General features: G+C 35.3%; 3 protein-coding genes across 3 annotated transcripts in view; 2 read left to right on the top strand and 1 right to left on the bottom strand.

Annotated features, from left to right (window-relative positions):
- Window positions 1–8: 8 nt before the first annotated feature.
- Trmt112 (tRNA methyltransferase subunit 11-2) lies at window positions 9–807 on the bottom strand. Its single transcript, XM_014247574.3, has 3 exons — window positions 633–807; window positions 415–516; window positions 9–351 (listed from the first exon to the last, which is right to left on the bottom strand). The coding sequence occupies exons 1-3, from the start codon at window positions 708–710 to the stop codon at window positions 157–159; spliced, it is 375 nt and encodes a 124-aa protein (XP_014103049.1). The 5' UTR covers window positions 711–807; the 3' UTR covers window positions 9–156.
- Window positions 808–1,079: 272 nt separating this feature from the next.
- On the top strand, window positions 1,080–5,106 carry Ilk (integrin linked kinase). Its single transcript, XM_014247471.3, has 7 exons — window positions 1,080–1,197; window positions 1,232–1,371; window positions 1,860–2,025; window positions 2,089–2,490; window positions 2,558–2,701; window positions 3,753–3,920; window positions 3,979–5,106. The coding sequence occupies exons 2-7, from the start codon at window positions 1,283–1,285 to the stop codon at window positions 4,354–4,356; spliced, it is 1,347 nt and encodes a 448-aa protein (XP_014102946.2). The 5' UTR covers window positions 1,080–1,197; window positions 1,232–1,282; the 3' UTR covers window positions 4,357–5,106.
- A 6,660-nt stretch (window positions 5,107–11,766) lies between these two features.
- Window positions 11,767–21,802, top strand: part of Eip78C (Ecdysone-induced protein 78C) — a 170,645-nt gene continuing 160,609 nt past the window's right edge. Inside the window, exons 1-2 of the mRNA XM_036364666.2 lie at window positions 11,767–12,011; window positions 20,651–21,006. Coding sequence (XP_036220559.2) covers window positions 11,965–12,011; window positions 20,651–21,006 — 403 coding nt within the window. The 5' untranslated portion in view covers window positions 11,767–11,964. The remainder of the gene's footprint in view (window positions 12,012–20,650; window positions 21,007–21,802) is intronic.

Raw genomic sequence — 21,802 nt, forward strand, 5'->3', positions numbered from 1 at the left:
CAGTAATATTTATGATTTTACGATTAAGTCTATTTGTGTCAATTAATTTTAGTTCATTGTCTCAATCAAAATTGTTAACAAACCATAGATGTTTTAATTTAGCAATAAGTATTAAAAATAACTAAATATGTACAGGGTAAAAATTAGTAGCATGTCTTAAACCTCGTCCTCGTTTAGCAACATATTCGGTATGCCGTCGGTTATTGGAAAAACACGACCCGTTTCAGGGCATTCCAGCTGTCCTTCAAGCACATCAATCTCCAACAACAAGTGATGCAGTTTCTTCAATAACTCTTCGTTTTCAGCGATATTTGTTGGTAGTTCAGCAGGAATGTCTTCAGCCAGCCCAGTCTACAATGAAATAAATATTCATAGGTTTAAAAAGTTTTTTTTTTTACAAAAACAAATGAATACCACTTCAGCGGCCAAACGAATACCTATCCAGTCAAGTCTAGGCAGTAAACGCTCTATAAATGTTGGATTGAATTCTGCTTCAACAACGTCCTGTTTAGCTATCTGTAAGTACATAAAATCTATATTGGTCGCAAATTGTTGCAAACTTCTTTCCAAAGTGGCAGCAAGTGTTACGAATCCGGTGGATTAAAAACACATGCGACACTTGTTTTACTTACAGTTAATTTTAGCGGAAATCCAACTTTTACACCTTTTATGGCTTTAGATGTCAAAAAGTTATAAGTGCTGAGCCTCATCTTTATATATTATTTCCAATTTACTAATAAAACTACTGAAAATATGAATTACACCTTTTTACCACGTTCTTAAACAAATGTACATACAATACTGCCGGATCTTTCAAAATTATCTTTTCAGTGCATAAAATAGAATGCTCAATAAACATAGCTCAGCAATTTGTCTTAAAGCCTTTTTTGCAACAACAATTTATACCTATACTGTCTACTACTTTTTTATATTTTAGTTAATTTATTTCATATATTTCATTGGTAAACACATTTCTTTGTTTAATTGTAGTATTTTTAATTCACATTTTTCTTTTTTTAAACGTTTTTTAAGAAACATTTCTACAACACTTTTTTTAGCGAGTATCTAAACCATTTCTGACATCACAGCTCCCATTGGAATTTGACAGTTCATTGCTAAATAAATTCTTCAAGTTCTTTTGCAAACCAATCTGTTGAATTAATTTAGAAATTATTTTTTAAAGTGTTATTTAGTGGGATTTTGTGCAGTTTTTTTGTTAATGTGCTACTGAATTTTGTGCACATATTAAAATTAGTTAATTTGTCTTGAATAAATCAAAAATATGGAGGATATATTTCATTGGTGCCGTGAGGGAAACTCAATACAAGTACGCCTTTGGCTTGAAGATACAGGCAATGATATGAATTTAGGGTAAGAAAACAATTAATTAAATTGTATAATTGCCTCCACGATGACTTTATGCTCCAACGCTTTTTGGCAAACAATCAACACAAGTGAGTGTATAAACTGCAGAGTGACGTCATGTTGAATACTTGATTGCTTTGAAAAATTGTGTAAACATTTGCATATACCAATTGGCCCCACTACATAAATAAGAGCAACAACAAATACTCCAAAGGCAAATCTCGTTCGAAATGAAAACATATGTGTATATGTATGCACGTTGTGCATATGATTCAAAATATATGTATGAATATATGTTTCTACAAAAAAATCAGACATATTTAGTCAATAGCTACTGTGGATATGGGTGTATGGTACACTGTGAAGCATGATTTGTGCAGATCGTTTTAGAACTTGACGGACCGAATGCATGCGCTTGTGATTGAAGTTATTAATATATTTTTTAATTTAATGTTGATAATCATAACTGACATTTAAATTTTTTTTTTCCATAGTGATGATCATGGCTTCAGCCCCCTGCATTGGTGTGCTAAAGAAGGCCATACAAAATTGGTGGAAACCTTGATACAACGTGGCGCACGCGTTAATGCCACCAACATGGGCGATGATATTCCCCTACATCTTGCCGCTGCACATGGACATCGCGACATTGTGCAATTAGTGAGTTGAAAAAAGATTTTATCTACCAAGATAATCATATCAATTACTTTCTCTTCGCTATAGTTGATTCGTGAGCGCTCCGATGTCAATGCTGTAAATGAACACGGCAATACGCCGCTGCATTATGCCTGCTTCTGGGGTTACGATATGATCTGTGAAGATCTAGTCAATGTTGGTGCGCTCGTTTCAATTGCCAACAAAGATAACGATACGCCATTAGATAAGGCCAAAGCAGGTTTATCAAAGCGTCTGCAGGATTTGGCTGAGCGAAATGGTCATGACATTAAGAAAATAAGCTTTAAAGAACAAAGTTGGTTGGGCACCAAAACACGTTCACGCGATGCTACACTCTCACGCTTTAAGGGTATTAATTTGGGTGAATTGGATTTGCATACAAAAATCGCCAGTACGCCGTCGGGTGAGACATGGCGTGGCCGTTGGCAGAAGAACGATGTTATAGCAAAAGTGGGTTGGAGCAAATAAAGTCTGAAACAATTGGATTGACAACTATTTTTTTTTTTTGATTTTGCAGATTTTAGCGGTGCGCCAATGCACAGCGCGCATATCGCGTGATTTCAACGAGGAGTTCCCAAAGCTGCGCATTTTCTCACATCCAAATATATTGCCTATCATTGGCGCATGTAATCAACCACCAAATCTAATTACAATTAGTCAGGTAAGTGCAGTAGTTTTGCGTTTTTTTTTTTTTTTTTTTTTTTTTTGTATAATTTTTGAAATGCCTGCTTCCTCATATATCATATCATTTATTATACATGCTGTGTTTTTTCTGATTAATACTTATCTGTTTTAATTTGGAATCATCTAACCAGTCTACTCCTAACCCACTTATATTTATCTCCTATCTGCCGCAATAAACAATAATTTTGCTTATTTATCGTCGATTTTATCATTTTACTTTATGGGGTTATATCCACTTGCAAGTCAGAAACAATTTTTTTTTTTTTTTGAGAATTAGTTTTCAAGAGGAATTTTATTTAATAAAGGAACAAGAAAAATGTCGGCGATTTGTTTTGAAAAATTCTGAATTGCCTTGATCGCGTAGCCAAGCTCTAGGGGGACCTCCGAAAAATACGTCTGGCGCGTAGCAAGATTTTTCTGTCTAAAATTATGTCAAATTAAATCAATACCGATTTTGTAGTACCCTTCAAAAATAAAAAAATTGCCTTAACCCTTATGTTGGTACCGGGTACCCACTGCGGTGTATTTGTGTGAATAACTTAAAACAAATTCAATATTTCATTTTAAGCTCTCAAATCGTCGTTTTTTAACTTAAAAGAAAGCTATTTGTGAGTTCATTTTTAAAATTTTTTTTTTATTCTACGTTGTTAATTTTTTTAAAATTTTCACTGACTATTAATATTTAAAAAAAAAAAATTTTAGAAATTTTAGAAATTTTTTTTTTTTAATAAAATAAACAAAATAATAATAATACTCAGATCGTGGGTGCCCCAGCGCCCGGTTGCTAAAAGACGTCGGTAAAGTTGGTTATTAACATAAGGGTTAAAAACTTTGTGCCAAACATAATATAATATACCTGGGTCCAGGGTTAAAAATCGACTTTTTGACATACACAAGTGGATATAACCTCAATTCAAAAACTCAAAATCCCTTGCAACCCTGCTGCCCGTTTAAAAATGCAACTTATGCCGTAAACCTTATATAGTACATTTATCTCATTCAAATTATCTTCAAAAATACTTAAATAGTTTATGACACGTGGTTCACTCTTTAATTTGCTGCACCGTGCTACTGGTATTGTCGTGGATACGGCGCAAGCAGTGCGTTGCGCCTTGGACATAGCACGCGGTATGGCGTATCTGCACTCGCTAGAACGCATCATACCAACCTATAACTTGAACAGTCATCACGTGATGGTGAGTATATATTATAATTACACCAACTCAATATATGCAATATACAATATCATGCCAGATCGATGACGATTTGACCGCACGCATCAATATGGGCGATGCGAAATTCTCCTTCCAAGAGAAGGGTCGCATTTACCAGCCGGCCTGGATGTCACCGGAGGCGCTGCAACGCAAACCGGGCGATCGGAATTGGGAGGCGTGCGACATGTGGAGCTTCGCCATAATCTTGTGGGAGCTGACAACGCGTGAAGTGCCGTTTACCGAATGGTCACCCATGGAGTGTGGCATGAAGATTGCCTTGGAGGGTTTGCGCGTGAAAATACCGCCGGGCACGTCGGCGCACATGTCGAAACTCATCACGATCTGCATGAATGAGGATGCCGGCAAGCGACCGAAATTCGATATGGTCATACCGATTTTAGATAAGATGAAACGCTAAAGTGCTTGAGAGAGAAAAATGAATATTATCACAGCTGCCTTTGTATGAATTTGCGCAAAGCGTTTCTAGCACATTTTCACTTCAAAATAAAACAAAAATATAAATCTGTGTTGTATTTAAGCCAAGCACAACGAAAATGCCAACTAATTGAATAAATACAAAATTACCATTTGCTGCATGCGGCTCAAGTGTTTGCCTATTACATAACACCGCTGCATGTGGTTGCCTTCGCCAAAACACAAAAGTGCCTAAAATCGTTGGAATTTTCAATTAACGCATAAAATTTAACTCAACCTAAACGCATATTATAAAAAATAATTGCACAAAGTATATTTAGTAATTTATAACAATTTTTTATTTCATAATTTATATATATACATATATACAAAGTATTTATAAATCAGCGTTGACCGCACGTAAATGTTGCATGTTGTGTAATTAAGTCAATTTCTCTTTGTGGCAACTGTGTCACGTCAAATTCTGCAACTACAACAACTATAACTACTATTCACCAAATGACGCATAATAATTAATTTATTTAATATATTTATATGTATTTGTTTACTAAACTCTGCTATTCTAAGAAGCGAATTTAACTTTTAGCTGTTTAACGGTGCTCTAACTGTATTTATAATGCCACCACAGTTGTATTTCGTTAATTTTAACTACTTTCAACGCCCACTGATTTATGTTTGTATTGTTTTTGTACTCATCTCGATAATAAAAATAAATTTTTTGTTATTGCTGTTATATTTTTTTTGATATTTTTATAAATTTTATACTCGTATAGTATATTTTAAATAATATGTAATAGCCAAAATAACAAATAAAATAATTTAATGTAGTATTTTTTTAAATAAAATTTAATCAGAAGTGTTTTTTCAATGACCATCAGTCAAGATAGTGTGTCATCCGCACATTTTCAAAAGTTGAAAAAAAATCTCATTGCATCTCCTTCAACATGGTTCCATAGTAATTTATAGACCAAAGAAAGAAAAGCAAAAAAGTTAACGTTTCTGCACTGAAGCTATAATACGCTGCACAAGTGCATTTCTTATAGCAAAAAAAGGTAGTGCCACGACAGTAGGATTTGCCTACACGGAACCGACCTTGATTTTAATCTGGTCAATGGTTTACATGTATAGTATTCAAGTATACTATATATATATATGTACTTTCTAGGTCCTCGGGCAAACCTAATATTCTCAATACAATGAATATTTCGTTATGGTCGTACTATTCTCGAGAAAAACACACAAAATATTACCAATAAAATACCCTAAACAGTTCCCAATATTTTTACAAGTGACAGTTTTTTTTATAGCGATTCCCTTTCATAGATATTAATTTACTTTACTGCGAGCTGCGTGATTTCAACCAAAAGGTCGTTCAAATTGCCAACGAGAAGTCATAATTCTCCGTATGCATTGCTTCTCAGGGGAATAATTTGTTGATACAGTTATAACTTGGCCCAGCGGGGGTAAATTATGGGTTGTCAATGTGCTGTTTTAGCGGCAGGACATTCTCAAAATAATTTTTGTTGAATACTAAATAGATGTAAAGTTTTGACCAAATAAAAATCAAGATCGGTTCCGGTTACATCGGATGTACTCGTATAGAAAATCGGAATTGGTTTCAATTAGGGAAACATACGTAATTTTTTAAAATAAAATATCTGTATTCTTACTCACAACTTTTGTCCACTAACTGAGCTTGACTAATCCCCGAAGAAGTTCCGTAGGCTGGTTGTACGCTTGACTTACCGAATGTATGTCGATGAATGCAGCATAATGATGTTATTTTTGTTGGTATTTATTGTGCCAAACCGGGTTAGAAATGACAGTCCTTGGCCGGATAAAATTCGGATCAACTCCGATAATCAAAGCTCAATTTGGCTGTGGATCTCATAACAAATTAAAATCTATTGCTCAAAACCTTTTTGTATACTCTCTGCTCTAACATCTTTCCCCTGTAGTCCAGGCCCATCGTTTTAGCTAGTTCCCTGATATCTAGTTTACTATATACCATACAAGTGGTCGCAGTGGTAGAATATCGGTCAAACCGGTTAGTTCAAGTTTTATATTAAGCTTGTTGCTTTAATGAAAGGGTCGGGTATGTTATGGACATCTCTAAAAAAACTACACCCCAGTTACATCTTTTTCATGCTCTATCGATTTTAGCTCGTACAGTGGCATCTGTTGTTTTTGTAGCGACAGAGCATATTCCTTAATTAATTTTTGGTATCGCTGCCAAGTTTGCAGACGTTGAAAGAATAAAGTTCCAAGTCCCTTCCGACCGTCAAGGAAGCAGTTCGGTGTAAACTCTTCTTCCGTGATTTAGATGGCACCGGTTTCTTTGGATTATACATCATGATACAGCAAACATATTCTTCATCATTGTCTTTGGATTCTCTGCGGGTTTGGTACTTAATCCTGACTACAAAGTTCTACAATACTCAATTTCTAGTTTCTTAACCATCGTCCTGCCTTTGGCTACCAGTTTTCAATGCCTGATCGGCAGCTCTCGCTCGTTGCTTCTCCGAAGGGCTTAGGTATATATATATAAGGGCTTAGGTATAGTATATATATATATATATATATTTATATATTGGCTTCTGGCCCACACTTCATCGGGCGGACTGGGCGGAACAGAATTAACACCAAGTTTGTCTACCACTTTTTGAAACGTGCATTGAGATTTTGACTGTGAGAATCTCTCAACAATTTTTGAAAAAGTTTTATTTCTAACTTCAATTTGAATTCCTACATCTTATCCAAAGCTTTTATAATATTTTTGTGGTATGCGTTGTCATATATTTTGACATTCCTAAATGCCATTGTACTAAAAACATTATTCACCGGATATAGGCAATGCCCGAGCATAACACTAACAAAAACCGCTGAAAATACTTTGCCGGTCACGTGCTTTCCTAACGGCATTGCCACCGAGCTACTCCACATTTTTGGTTTGTCTGCAAATCTCTGCAGAAATGCATTTCAGATGATTTACAGTCAAAACTTTACTTATGTACTTGTATATGAGAGAGCGCTGACTGTGCAGTAGCGGAAAATGAGCTTCCAAAAGCTCTCACACGCGAAACGCGAGCCCTAGCGCTCAGCTGTTGTTGCCGGAAGTGCAGACCATATTCGGTTAGAATGTGTATGCGATGAGTGTGAAAGACGCTGCAATGAGCACAACGGCCCTGACCTACTTAACATCAGCGCTGGCAGCAACAACAAACACAAGCCAATAATTTGAAAAGAAAGAGCTATTGGGAGCAGATTCACTTTTTATCGCAGCCACTACGGTTCCGTCTTGTACTCGTATCCTTAAAAGTGTGAGCGCCCAGCAAATTTGACTGTGGTAGTGTGTATTTGTGTGTATGTGTTGTTAGCTTTTCTAACTGCTTGCCTAAAGCTTATAAAAGGCTCATAATGAATGAATCAGTAAGGCAAAATCTGGGAATGCGACTGTTGACATTTGAGGAAAATGGCTTACGGTAAATGGAAGTCAACGCCATGAATCGCTTACTACACAGAACAAAAGAAATAAATATTTTAAATTGTGGTGATAATGAATGCCTCTAAAATTATTTAACAAGGACAATAAACCCCACGGTATTCATCAGCCATTCCAAGGTAGCATGCCATCAGATCAAATTTGACCCGGATTGACAAAATAAAATCTTCATTTTGACGTACTTTAATACAAATCTTTATTATCACCTTCAAAATAAGCTCCCCCCGTAGTATTAGACTAGCATGCCAAGGCTTGATCCAGTTTTCCATACACTTGTTTTAAGCCACGGCTGGGTTGGTCTTCAGCGCCTTCAGCGAATTTTGGTTTCGACTAATTTTTGAAGCGAATGGTGTTTGATTTTTGAATAGTATCCCTACAGGCCCTCAGCTAAGTTGTCAAGCATCTCTTTTGCGACCGTTACTCGTTATTGCAAAAGATTCGGATCTTTTGGTACGAGTCTAGCATTGACACACTTCATACCCAAAACATTAACCAAAATTGTCACATGGAGCTCAAAATTCGCACGAATATAAAAAAAGGAAAATTTACAAAAATGTTTACTATCGATTCGGTTTTCGCACGCTGTTTTTATGATAGACCAGTCCGGGCCAAATTTGATTATATGGTATTACTGCTAGAAATGTAAACAATTATTCTTTTATAAAAGTTCTAAAAATCTTTAGTCTATATCAAGAGTGAGTTTTAAATTGTATATCTCTGCCACTTTTATGACAACTCTAGAGTATTAAAATTTCCTTGGGTCTTGTAAAAATATTCGAATTATTTGCTAGCAATGAAAGAATATATTAGAGAGTAAAGAATCGAACACACATTGTTCAAAAAGATTGGCCGCTGCTTGTATACAACTTTAATGACATATCCTAATACTCTTTTGTGTCGAAGGGCTAACTGGCTAACTTTGTTTGCTTCACATGTAAATTTTCTTTAAGAGAACAGCAGCCAAAAATAGAGAGCAGAGAAACAGCGAATCGATGACGATTATTATCGATAGAAGTATGAATTGTGGTCTTTCCAGTTAGAAAATAATTATCCTTCTTTTCATCGCTTCGATTTGATGTAGAGACTGTGACCGTCAAACTATAATTTTTTTCCTCAACATAACCTATTCAATATGGCGAATCTCAAGCCTTTGGCTTTCGCTTCAGAGATTATACCTTCGGACAATCTAATTCTCTCTCGATTTTATATATTTTTTGGTTTACTAACAGGAAATAGATAATATTGATAAATGTGAGTTCCCAACTCACATTAGTTTACCATTTTCTCACTCAAATGAGGTTTTCAATTTGGGCTAAATCATGTCATTCAACCAGCTGACAACATTCTCTAGTTTACATATTTGTCTAAAATTTTTAAAAAGCCACTAAGTTCATGCACTTGAATCCTCATCTACCGCAAAAAAACTTCAATTTCGGTCATTCAATAACATTCCATTGAACTTATGGTTAATTTTGTCAAAATATTATGTTTTAGATATAATAAAGTTTTTTTTATAAAAATAACATCCTCTGTTCGCAGAAAAACAAGAAAATAACCTGACATTTTTCTGACAATTTTCTATTCTACTTAAGTTCACTTAAGTTCTACTTAAGTTTTCACATTACAATTTCTCCCTCGTGCCCAACTTGGCGTATGAGTGATCTCTAGAACATACAAAAACCTTTCACAAAAGTTACTCATACGCACCGCACAGAATTCTGAAAACCAATACAAAATGAAAATAAACATACTAGCTGAATGTTTTATTGATAATTGGATTAGTTATTACTTTTAATCAACTTTTAATCAATTTCCTGGTGAATCGATGTTATTTATTTTGCAAAAGCTAAAACATTACCAGGCAAATACTTAAATTCATAAAGTTAGTACCTAACAATTACTACTTTTTTATAAACAACACTCTCTCACGCCTATGTTTCTCTCTAATATAATGCACTTACTCGCAACAGCACTCGCTCTTTTGTTTTTATATTCGCCGCTCTGTTTATGTTTTTCAACGGTAGTTCGGCGTTCTTTGTCCTGCTAACGGTGCATTGCTCGCTGGCAGCATTTACTGTTCTTGTTGTTGTTATTATTATTGTGCAGCGCGCACATGTGACCGCTGTTATCCTTTTTGTTGCTATAACCAACAACTTCGGCTATATTTGAAAGCTAACGAGGCGTACATTTGCAACTGCTGATGGACTAACGGTGCATATTGCGGCCGAAACGTGCCTGTCGCCGTTACTCGCTGACTCTTCGATACGGTAGCTTGAAGTTTAATGGTTCACTTTTCGAGTGCGCTACACTGCAGTGACGGGGCGGTGAAGGGCAAGAGCGAGTATGTGCGAGAGAAAGGCACACACAGAGAGAGAGAGAGAGAGAGAGAGAGCGAGCGAGCGAGCGGGCGTGTGTGCTGAGGCGCACGAAGGTACGGGCAGTGGCTATTCCAGTTTTAGTTGGCGACACATCCGCATTGTGGTCAATAAAACACACACCGTTTTTGTTGTTATTTTTTTTTAGCTTTAACGCTGCTGTTGGTCACGCTGCCGAAGCTGAGGGCTTTCAAGATGAATTTCACTGCATTTTTTCGCATGTTTGGAATATAGCGGTTGTGAAGTTTCTAACGCGTGGTGGTGAGCAAGCCGCATCAACCAAAGCGGATTAAAGTCGTTTGTTAAGCGGTGAATGTCGAAAGTGTGCGAAATGAATTTGTAGTGAATATTAGTGCAACTACTATAACGGCAATAATAATTTACAATTGTGTTTGTGCGAAGAATATTTATTGATTTGTGCAACAAAAGCAATTATTTCGAATATTAAGTACCGCATATGCAAATAAATTGCATTAAAAATTGACAACAACAACAGCAACAAACCACTGCAAATATCTGCATAAATCCAAAAGCTGCAATTTATCCTTTAAAAACAACAACAAATACACTATTTGACATTATTAGCGCTGAGTAGTGAGACAGGCTGCCAGGCAGGCGGGCATAGGCTGCACAAGCCAAACAACACCAACACCATCACCACCAACCACCGCCGGTAGGCTCTTCGCGCATTCGGCACGACAGCCTCGTTGCCTGTGTGCCGGAATGCCTGCTCGAATGCAGAAAAAGCTCTGGCGGCATGCAGCCAAGTAACTAAAAACAAAACGGCGACTAAAAGCCGATCAGCTAAGCAACCGACCGACCGGGTTTTCACAAGCCCAACACACACACACTCACACACACACACATATATACATTCACGTGCTACTAGCGACACAAGTACGTACCGTTACACTCGCAAACAAATGCAGCGCTTTGCAGTGGCTGACTGTAGATGCATATTCGTTAGTGCCGCAAAGCGTTTGTGGGCGGGGAGCAAACGGTCGATTTGGTGGAAAATCCATTAGAAAGCAATCGAAATCAAAATATACAAGTGAAAATAGTGCCGAAAAGTGCTTTAAAAAACTTAAGAAAATCCTGCAAATGAAGTTAAGTTAATTGATTAAAGAGATTATTAAGTATATTGATTAAAATTATTTAAAAAAAAAAAAAAAAATTTTATCATATTTGAAAATATATGCAAGTGTAAATACTGAAGTTTGAACACAACTAAATTGCAGTGCTAGCAAAAGTGCATTTTAAAGCCGTTAATTAAAAGTGTAAATAAAAGCAAAAACTTCGTAAGAAATATTTGTACTTTGTGAAAACGTAAAGCAATAAAACATTTAATAAAATTTATTTCATTTTAATATAACAGTGTGTCGAGATATACTTAGCCACTGTAACACCAAAATAATATATGGTAAATGGACTCAATGCTTAAACAAACTACAAAGATAACAAAAATTGTGTGAAGGAAAAATATTTATAAGATACAAGTAATATAATTACATACAAACGCATATGAAAAAAATATACTTAACTCAAAACATTAAAAAACATAAATATCGACTTTCCAAAAATCACCAAAAATAATATTTAAATCCGCAAAGTTATTCTTTTTCAATAAAATCTCGCTCCGTGCACCCGGCAACAGCTTAAATGTATTTTAGTGTCTTTCAATATCTAGGCCAGCCCCATCGAGGGCCGGCGACACATGGAGTTTCCAACCAAATCTAGTTTAAGCGTCACTGACACTAACAGGTATGTTTAAACGCTTTTGTAGAATTTTATATTATCTTTTATATAAAACAAAACAGTGAAATACCTAGCTAACCTATTTGTATACCCTGAACAGTGTTAATGAAGTTTGCCACGGAATTGGTAACACACAGAAAGAAACGTCGAAGACCCTATCAAGCATATATACAAATAAATAATCAGCGTGACGAGCTGAGTCGATTTAGTCACGTTCGTTTGTCTATACCGTCTGTATATACTCGAGCTTGTCCCTAAGTTAATGAGTTATGAGTCTGAAAAATTTGCAAACGGTTTTCATTTTATTTCATTTGTCCGAACCGCCGCTATCGGACCACTATATTATATAGCTGCCATACAAATTGTTAGTTAGTCAGCTTATATGGCCGCTACCAACTCCTACTATTCAAAACTTCTTTTAGTTTACAAGATATCTTCCCAAAATTTGGCATAGATTATTGTTCAAAGCCGCGCTACAATCCCCGACCAAAATATTCAGTCCGGATCAATATAGCATATAGCTGCAATACAAACTGTTCGATCAAGATAAAGTTCTATTTATACATTTCTATGCTATGAGAAATGCAACTGTGAAGAGTATTATGGCTTCGGTGCAGCCGAAGTTAACGTTTTTTTATTTAGTAGGGTGTTAAAATATAAGTTAATTCAAATACTATAGTATGAGAAACTGAAGAGGTTCTTTGAAAAATACTAAATATTGCAAATTTGAACAATCGCAGCCAACATCACACGAAATGCTGGACTTGGTGTGCACTAAGTGGAGCGAAAAAATCAATTTTTTTTTTGCTTAGCCTGAGGGTAAAATCTGTAGATTATAAAAAAATAAAATCTTTGGACAAAAACAACATTTTTTTAACATCTACAAGCAGTTTTAAAGTAAATTTTGACAAAAAAAATATATTTTTGGTTTAAACTCTTTATATATTTATTTAAAAATTGTGACGGTTTTTGACTCAACCTTTATTTTAACGCTTAAGGAAAGCATGTTGCCATTTAAAACTTTTTTTAAAACTTCAATAGTGACTACAAAAAAAGTTTTTCAAGTTGATAACTTTAAATTGGCCTGAAAGAGGACTATCCACAGCTTCCAGAACAAATTTTAACTCGAAACTTTACTTTAAAAGAGAGCCTCTAGATGTTTTAAAAAAAAATGTTTTTTCGTCCAAAAATTTACTTTTTTTATACCCTACAGATTTTACCCTCAGACTAAGCAAAAAAAAATTTTTTTTCGCTCCACCCTGGTATGGACAGTCTAATACAAATACTGATAAGGAATTGCCGTTAGATCAGTTGATTTCTTATTATTCTTAAAATCTAGCACTAGAAATATTAAATTTTAATGAAGTATGTTTTCACTTCCGAATAACACTAGTGTTGGCAATACCCTTCGTTAAATCACATTCTATCTACTTGTATTAAGTTTAACCGTTTTCAAAGTATCTTACGTGCTTAGTGCACCGAAATAAAAACAAAAATTAATCTATTCTTCTATGAAATGTTCAAAACTGCACATTGTACTCATTGTCGTGCTTCATTTAATTGTCCTCGGAAATTATCTAATTTATATATGAATCAAAGTATTGTAGATTATTTCGTACTACAGAATCTACCTTAATACAATTTTGTTTAAAAGTCTCATATCTCATAGCCCATAATGGTGCTTCGATTATGCTTCCTAAACAAATCATACTGTTAATGAAAACATTTTCAAGTTTACTCCAGCATTAATTACCAGTTACTAACCAGAAAAGTTTCATATTATACTTCAACAAATACTGCATATCCTCTATACTGCCTCGGAATTTTTAGTGGCATGTAGAACTACGGACACAAAGGGGGTCTTCCTGATTTTGGCCTTGTTACTAAATGGGTGTAAGTCGAGTTTTTATTTAACCAATTAGATGGATGCCCATCTAAAATTCTACTTGATATATTGATCGTATAGAAAGTGTTAAAATTCTTAAAGGCAGAGAAAATTGCAAAACACAAGGAAAACTCAGAAAAGAACGGTGACTAAAATGATAAAAGGTTCCATAAGAAAAACTGTCGGCATTTATATGATTGAAAAAGTGAGAGGAATAAAAGGTTAAAGATATATAAAAATATGTAAGGATAGCCTAAGAAGGCTATAAATACAAATAGAGACAAAGAGGGAGATATACCAACCAAAATTTCGCAAAGTTTGCCAAATTTTCAATATCTGCTGGAATTGGTGTGTTTTCATTATATTATATTGGAGATGTAATGAATGTTTGAATAACGACATGTCTAAGTGTAAGTATGTTCTGAGCTAGACTTTATTTCAATTTCCTTATACAACGTTTTCGAATTATGTTCGAAATCGTTTTCGAAAGAGCAAGATATTGTAGAATGATATCAGTCGAAGATATGAGCTAGAGGCCTGTACAGGCAATTCTGGCATCGTATGAATATAAGTATTCTTTGTTTGAGATCAGCGATTATGAGTCTTTTGTCATCACGGTAAGCGCATAACGTTAAACATATTACTAAATAAAAAGCCTCAGCAAATAAATATATTATATTAATTTTTGCAAATTTTTTTAAACCATGAAGTCATATATGTTATAACAATTTTCAATATATTTAGTCGGTTACGAAATTCTCCATTACAAATATTCTCAGCATGGCATTTTTAACGGCATATTTATGCACTTGCATATCTGAATAAATATATACATAAATTTGTTTGCTCCTTTCTTCTCTTGCGACAACACTTCTGTGTCATTCTATTGCCTCGGGATGCTGCTGTGCGGTTTTAAGTCTACGAAACTAGGCCGGCTGCATACGTTTGTGCCAGCGCTAGAAAAAAACCCATAAAGCACACAATTTATGACTCTTCTTCATTTGTTTGTGTATACTAATGTGCTTATAGCATATATTTTGAATTGATTTTACTGAGATTTATGGGCAAAAGCTTTTGTTGTGTTGGACTGCATTTTTCGCAGTTTATCGCGAGAATCGCAAAAGTGAATTTCAGCGTCGAATTGTGCCGAGTAAATGGTGTGACACATAGCGGTATTCAATGCATACATATGTATATAATATTATATATTTCTATGCAAGCGCCAGTTTAATTTACGGGGTGTAAAATTGATTTTTAAAATAATTTTTATTTGCCTCTGGTACATTTTGGCAAGCTGTTTTTGATCACAACTGATTATTCTTATTCTCTTGGCTCGGCGATTAAGCCATTATTTCTTTGTTGTATTACAAAGCTCTTTGGGTCATTAAGTTTATATTATTGTATTGACTCTGTACATGTCCTCTAAAGCTTAACTATGTATCTATGTCAAACAATTTGAGTGGAACTTAATTGATTTTTGAAGTAGTTGAATATTAGATCCTCATTGTTTTTTCCTGGACCGTTACAGTAACGTACTTTCCAGCGGTTTTTTCTCTATGAAATATAGTCTTCTGCTTACAAAACAATCACTTAGAGCACTCATGCTTAATTACCATCTGATCAAATTTGACCCGGACTGGCCTATTGAAACTGCGCGCACAAATCGTATTTCTACGGAAAATTGTTGCAGAAATGTTTTGGTGAGTCAACATTATCATGAAGAGCATAAGTGGCTCAAAGCAATCAGTGAAGGTCGTAAAGTCATCGAAAACTTGCCTCATGCGAGTCGTCCATCTACCTCTGTTAATGACGATATATCGAAAAAGATGAAGAAACAGACAGAAAGATAACGGAGGATCTTAACAACCCTTATATATGGACTCAACACATTTTAGTTAATGTTTTGGGTATGACTCGTACTACATTACCTGAATCTTTTGCAAATATGACGTCGAGTAGAGGTCACAAAAGAGATGCTTGACTGAGGAATCCAAATTCATTAGAAGCATCGTTGATGGGTTTATGAGTATGACCTTGAAATTTTTTAAAAATTGCGTTCCAAAAATGAGCCAAAACCGAAAAATACCAAAATTTGATGAAGGCACTGAAGGATATCGCAGACGAGACTTATGACAAGTGTATGAAAAGTTGGATCAAGCTTTGGCACGTACTGGCTCAAGAGCCTATTTTGAAGGAATAAAGAGTTATACTAAAATACGTTAGATAAGGTTCGGTTAAGAGATCGATTGCAACAGAGATCTCAGGGAGCTTAGAACGTCGGTCCGTTGTGTTACCTAAAACTCCTATATAATAGATCATAACACAGTTACAAATCGACAAATCCCATTGAGTCTATTACAAATTTGCTGAGACGGCTAATGTCAGTTTCGGCTATGTCTCCTGGTTCGTCGAAGGTAAGACTGCCGAGATGCTTCATCCTCAGTCTTTCAAAGACTGGACAATGGATTGGTTGTTTCCACCTCACACTCCTCCATACAAGTTTAACAACTAGCGTCAGACAAGATTTTTAGCCTTACCGCATGAATGCATATTCGACATTGTCCAGTAAGAACACCTACTATTGCGACAAGATGAACTTTGCTAAGGGCAAGTAGTTCAGAAGATACCCTGCGTTCTACTCTAGGCCATAATGATCTTGCAGTCACACAGTAGCGGGTCGTCGACAAAAAAAAAACATGAAAATTAAGCTTTTTGTCAGTCCATATCATTTGTGATCAGATGGTAGACTGTGGTGTCGCCACCTCCAGCCCCGCTAACTTTGAGCTTTGCTCTCTGTCCAAAAATTTACCTGTGAAATCAACAATAAAATTAACCAGTTGAATTTAATACAAGAAAGCTATTAATGGACACCAATATTGTTGACTTATGCGAGTTGTTTATTCGATTCGTCACTCTGCATGTGCTTGCGAATGTTGATTTCAGAAGAATAATATGGCGTATGATATATATATGACATAATTAAAAGAAATTAAACCTTTGCTGTGTACCTGTTACTCTGTACACATCGAAGAAGCACCCATGCCATTTTTCGTTATGCTTTTTTATTATAATATTTGCACAATATTTTTACCACCATTTACAGTTACTTCCCTACCACATAGTTCAAATACAATAATGAAAATGAATAAGATTTTAAAATATTATAAAAACTCACGAGTCAGATGGCTGTATTGTATACACGGCAAAGTTTCGTTGCTGACCTAATTAAGTGGGCGGCAGGGTTGCATTGTGTTGCAGTTGCGACTTGTGCCAGATTTCAATTAAAGTGCCACATCCTGCTGTTAAATGCCAGTCACATCTACATACAAACAGCAATGTAAGACTGCCAACGAACGGTAGTAAGCACCGTTATTTGATTATACATTTAATATGTTAGTTGTTTTATTTGCACTTTTGCACATTTTTAAGCCTCTCCATTATTTTAAGTTTCGTTATTTCTGTAGCATGCACTTAGTGCCCACATGCACCGGCGGCATGCTGTAGCCAGTTTTATTTTTGGTTGAAGTGGCAACGTTCTTTATGGCATTATGCCACTTTTAGTTGATGCAATTTACCGTTGTTTTGTTCAGCAAACTTTTTCACTATGTGGGTGCATGCGAGGCGAGCGAATGCGAGAGCATCTGAAGCGCTTAGTTTTTAACTATATACATATAAAATTCATATATATATTATATATATTATTTAGATGAATGTATGTTGAATGACAGTAGCTTCACATATATATAAGCATTTATTTATGTACATTGGTGTGTTGTTCTGTCACATTAGCGACTGTCAAGTGCCAGTGGCGAAATTTTCGAGCAAAATATCAAGCCAAGCTTATAGCTTTTTACGATGTTAACACACTAATGTGCACAACAACACATGCCATACATACATATTATGTTATCAATATAGTATAAGCTCTGATGAAATATTTATTCTGCAATCTTGAGATCTAAGTTAGAAGCTGCTTAAATTGAAAACAGAAAGTAGCGAAACACATTTTCAGTTGCAGCAAGCTGTGATTAAAACTTTAGATTCAAAAGTGAGGTTCTAAGTTAGGTTCAGTGTCCTATTATTAAGTGCCTGAGTATCTGAGTACGTGCTTCGATTGTATATGTATGTCGATTATATTTCGTGATTTTAGGTCATAGGCAATATTAGTGAGCTACTTGGTGGCGACTTAGGCGTTCCTAATATTATAAATTCAATTAAGAATAATTACGCGATATAAAAATTCATACTCTTGCAACTTGCAAGAAACAAAGCCGGCTAAATTTTGCGCTAAAGCATCAATATAGTTTTATAATTTTTACGGAAAGTTGTTCACTTAATTTCTTAAAAATATCATATTTTGACCAACCTAAACGGTTTAAAGTCAGCTGGAAAATTGCAAATCTCTATATAGGGTATATTAGGGGCAGAGAAAGGTGAGAGCTTGTTGCATTAACCTATAAGAAGACTCGAGAACATATTTTCAAGCAATTTTATATATAAATAATATTCACTGACCGACATATTCGGCATAAAACTTGTTAGAAAAAGAAAATCATTATATTTTATGTAGTATATAGGAGTTGGGGGTAGTATCGACCCGATTTTATTCGATTTAGCCAAAACCACATACTACTTACATGCCACATACTAATAAAATGCTCACTGGATTTCAATAAGATACCTTACATGCCATCACCAATATATAAGGAGTAAAGTTAACCGGTTGTTTGAAATTTCTAATATTAATTTTAGGGGGGCTAGGGTAATTTTTCATCCGATTTTATCCACTTTAGACACACAGATCCACCGTTATGGGAAAAACACGTCCCCACAATTTTATTAAGATAACTCACATATTGGCCAATATATGCGGTATAAAGTCATACGGAAGCTCCAAAATCTTTCTATTAGCTGTATGGGGGCTAATAGAAGTATTGACCCGATTCAATCCATTTTAGACTTCCAGACATGGTATTATCAGAAGAAGATTCTCTCCGAATTCCAATTATATACATACATGTATCTCCTACAATGAACGATAATTTCGGTAAAAAAAGTCAACTATGGACTTCGGTATATGGGGGCTTGAACAGTTATGACCCAATTTTGTCAATTTTTAAACTTGAGATGGCTCTCTTTTCGCGAAGATTTTTTTGCAATATATTCATTAGTGCTGTATTTGTATACTGGAAAGTCAAATTAGCCCTTACTTGTTCATTTTTGCTTTTTACAAAATATGGTGCAAACTTTTTTCGTTTTATTTTTGTTATTTGGTCTTCCGTTTCTAATGGTTTCATACTACTTTTATTTTTTTCACTTTTTATCATTTTCCAAACTGCAGTACGATCTAATTTTTGTTTTAAGATACATATTACATAATTTTGGGAACTAAAACTTTAACACAACTGGGTTGCAACCCACATACTTAGCTTATTATTCATTATCCAATTACTCAACGAACAGACCTTTCAATTAGTTTAATTATTATCCAGACTACTCACCCAATAAATGCTTAATTTACACAGCGAACGCAAAAGCTGACTTATTACAGTTATTTATATTTGTCTGTTAAATCTGGTTTAAACTGAAAAAGCAAACGAAAATATCAAATTCACAAATTATAAAGATTTTGATTAAGGAACGAAGTATCTTATTTTGCTAGTAGAACAAGCGCTGTCATGGAAAAAATCCACGGCGTGGGAAGAAAAAGAAAATATGCCGCACAAAGCAGCAACAAAAATGTGGCACAGCTGCTGCAGCTTCACTTGCACACATATATGGCACATAAATATATATATATATATGTATGTATATATGAAAATGTTTTGCAAGTATGTGTGCGCTTGTAGTTTTAAGCCATTTTGAGACTTCCGGTTGAAATAGTTGACGCACGGTGTTGCTTTATTTTAGCCTGGCACGTGCCAAATGCACACAGCCATTTAAATATGAAAATCGATTTTCTGCGCCAACTTTCGACATAGCCTCCTTCTTTGCCTCTTGTCATTATCCGCTTGTCGTTGCCGTTGTTGCTGCTGCTGCTGCATTTGACAGCATTTTAACCGCCTGTTGGCACACATAAGACCTATGCGTTAACGGCACATGTATGTATGTGTATGGGCTTTTAAGATGGCGGACACACTCATCTCTACTCGCTCACACACGTACACACGCACACACACACACGCACACACTGTCATATGCAGATATGTACTTGCATAGGCCCTCTTGAACCCTTTGTTCTCACACCAATTCTCGTTTCATACTCGTACTTTGTGCTTTTGCTGTTGTTGTCGTCGGTATACTTTAGCTGTGTGGATACTCATTGCTGTCGTTAGCCACTTGACATGAGCATCCTTGTTGAAAATATTTTGTTGTCATAATATTTTCGCAATGCAAGCAAATATGTGTGCGTGTGTACGAATATGCGAAAATGCGACGACGGATGAGGAAAAGGAGGCGCATAAGTTTGTTCTTGGAAAAGTGAAACTGGGTGAAAGAGCTCATTTCGATGATGGTGAAAGGCTAGCTACCTATATGCTATAGTCGTATAATCCGCACAATATGCTCCGAGATTGTAGCCTTTGCTTGGGCAATAATCTTTGCCAAATTTCGTAAGATAATTTCTCAAATAAACAAAAAATTTCCTTCAGCCCTTCGGAGGAGATTGCAGGTCGTGCTACTTGTGATATGTATTTCAAGAATGTCCGCTCAGAAAAAAATATTGTAACTAAAAATGTATTATTTCTTCTAATTCCTTCAGAATTGCGCTCGCCAGTAGCACAACGTCGGTGTCGTACTTCAATTTCCAATTAAAGCAAGAAATTGATGAAAATTCAACAACAGCATCCTGCAGTAATTCAACTATAAGCAGTACAACAACAACAGTTGGCAACACCTTAATAAGCGCCACAGCTGAGCATAGCGGTCGTGGTGGCAGTGTATACAATACAAGTAATAGTAGCAACAACGGTAACGGTAACTTCGAAGGCATTGGCATTGTGCCAGTGGCAGCATCACCAACACTGACACCACCCACACCGATTAGTCCCCGAGAATCCCAAAGTCCTGACGGTCATACATCAGTTAGTTCGACCGGCTCCAGTGATACTATTTCAGGTAAGTCAAATTATTGCTTTTTATCGCTTCGTTTATTTATTACTTATACACCCGCAACATGTTTCACAGAGTATAAGAGTTTTGTGCATCTAACGGTTATTTGTAACACGTAAAACTAATCGAGATAGATATAGAGCCATACATATATATATAAATTGTATATATAAATGATCAGGATGGCGAGATGAGTTGAATTCCGAATAAGAAAAACTATTTTGTCAAAATTCAAAAACTCATATCTTCGAAACGATAAAAAACAGCCCTCTGAAAATTTCAGAATTTCTTGAGATATGTTGGAGGTATATTATAAAAAATTTTGAACACGAAATTTTACCACCATGGCTATTTTTTACGAGTTTGAAAAAATCAAAATTTTTTAATTTTGATAATTTTCAAAACTTTTTTAAAAAAAAAAATTTTTTTATACCTTTAAGAGTCCTCTGACAGCAGCGGTCTTTGTTTAATACAGTGGTTTCTGAAATATAAAATAAATAAACGCATAAAACCGGAAAAACAGGGAAATTTTTAATTTTGCATCGCTCTTAGGAAATTTTTTTTTAAATTTTTTTCTTTGGCAGAACTTTGTTTTATCATAAGACAAAACTTTCCACGAAAATTCAATCGAATCGGTGAGAGTCGCGTCCAACTATTTGTCGATTTGACAATGAATGCCTCTCATGTAAAATTGATCGAAATCGGAATATACCTCTTCAAGTCCCCGGATACTGAATATGAGGACGACAATGCCTATGGCTTACTTTATACCCAAAATATCGATCAATTTATAAGTTATTTT

The sequence above is a fragment of the Bactrocera oleae genome, chromosome 6 (assembly GCF_042242935.1).
Source record: "Bactrocera oleae isolate idBacOlea1 chromosome 6, idBacOlea1, whole genome shotgun sequence".
NCBI classification, from domain to species: Eukaryota; Metazoa; Arthropoda; class Insecta; order Diptera; family Tephritidae; genus Bactrocera; species Bactrocera oleae.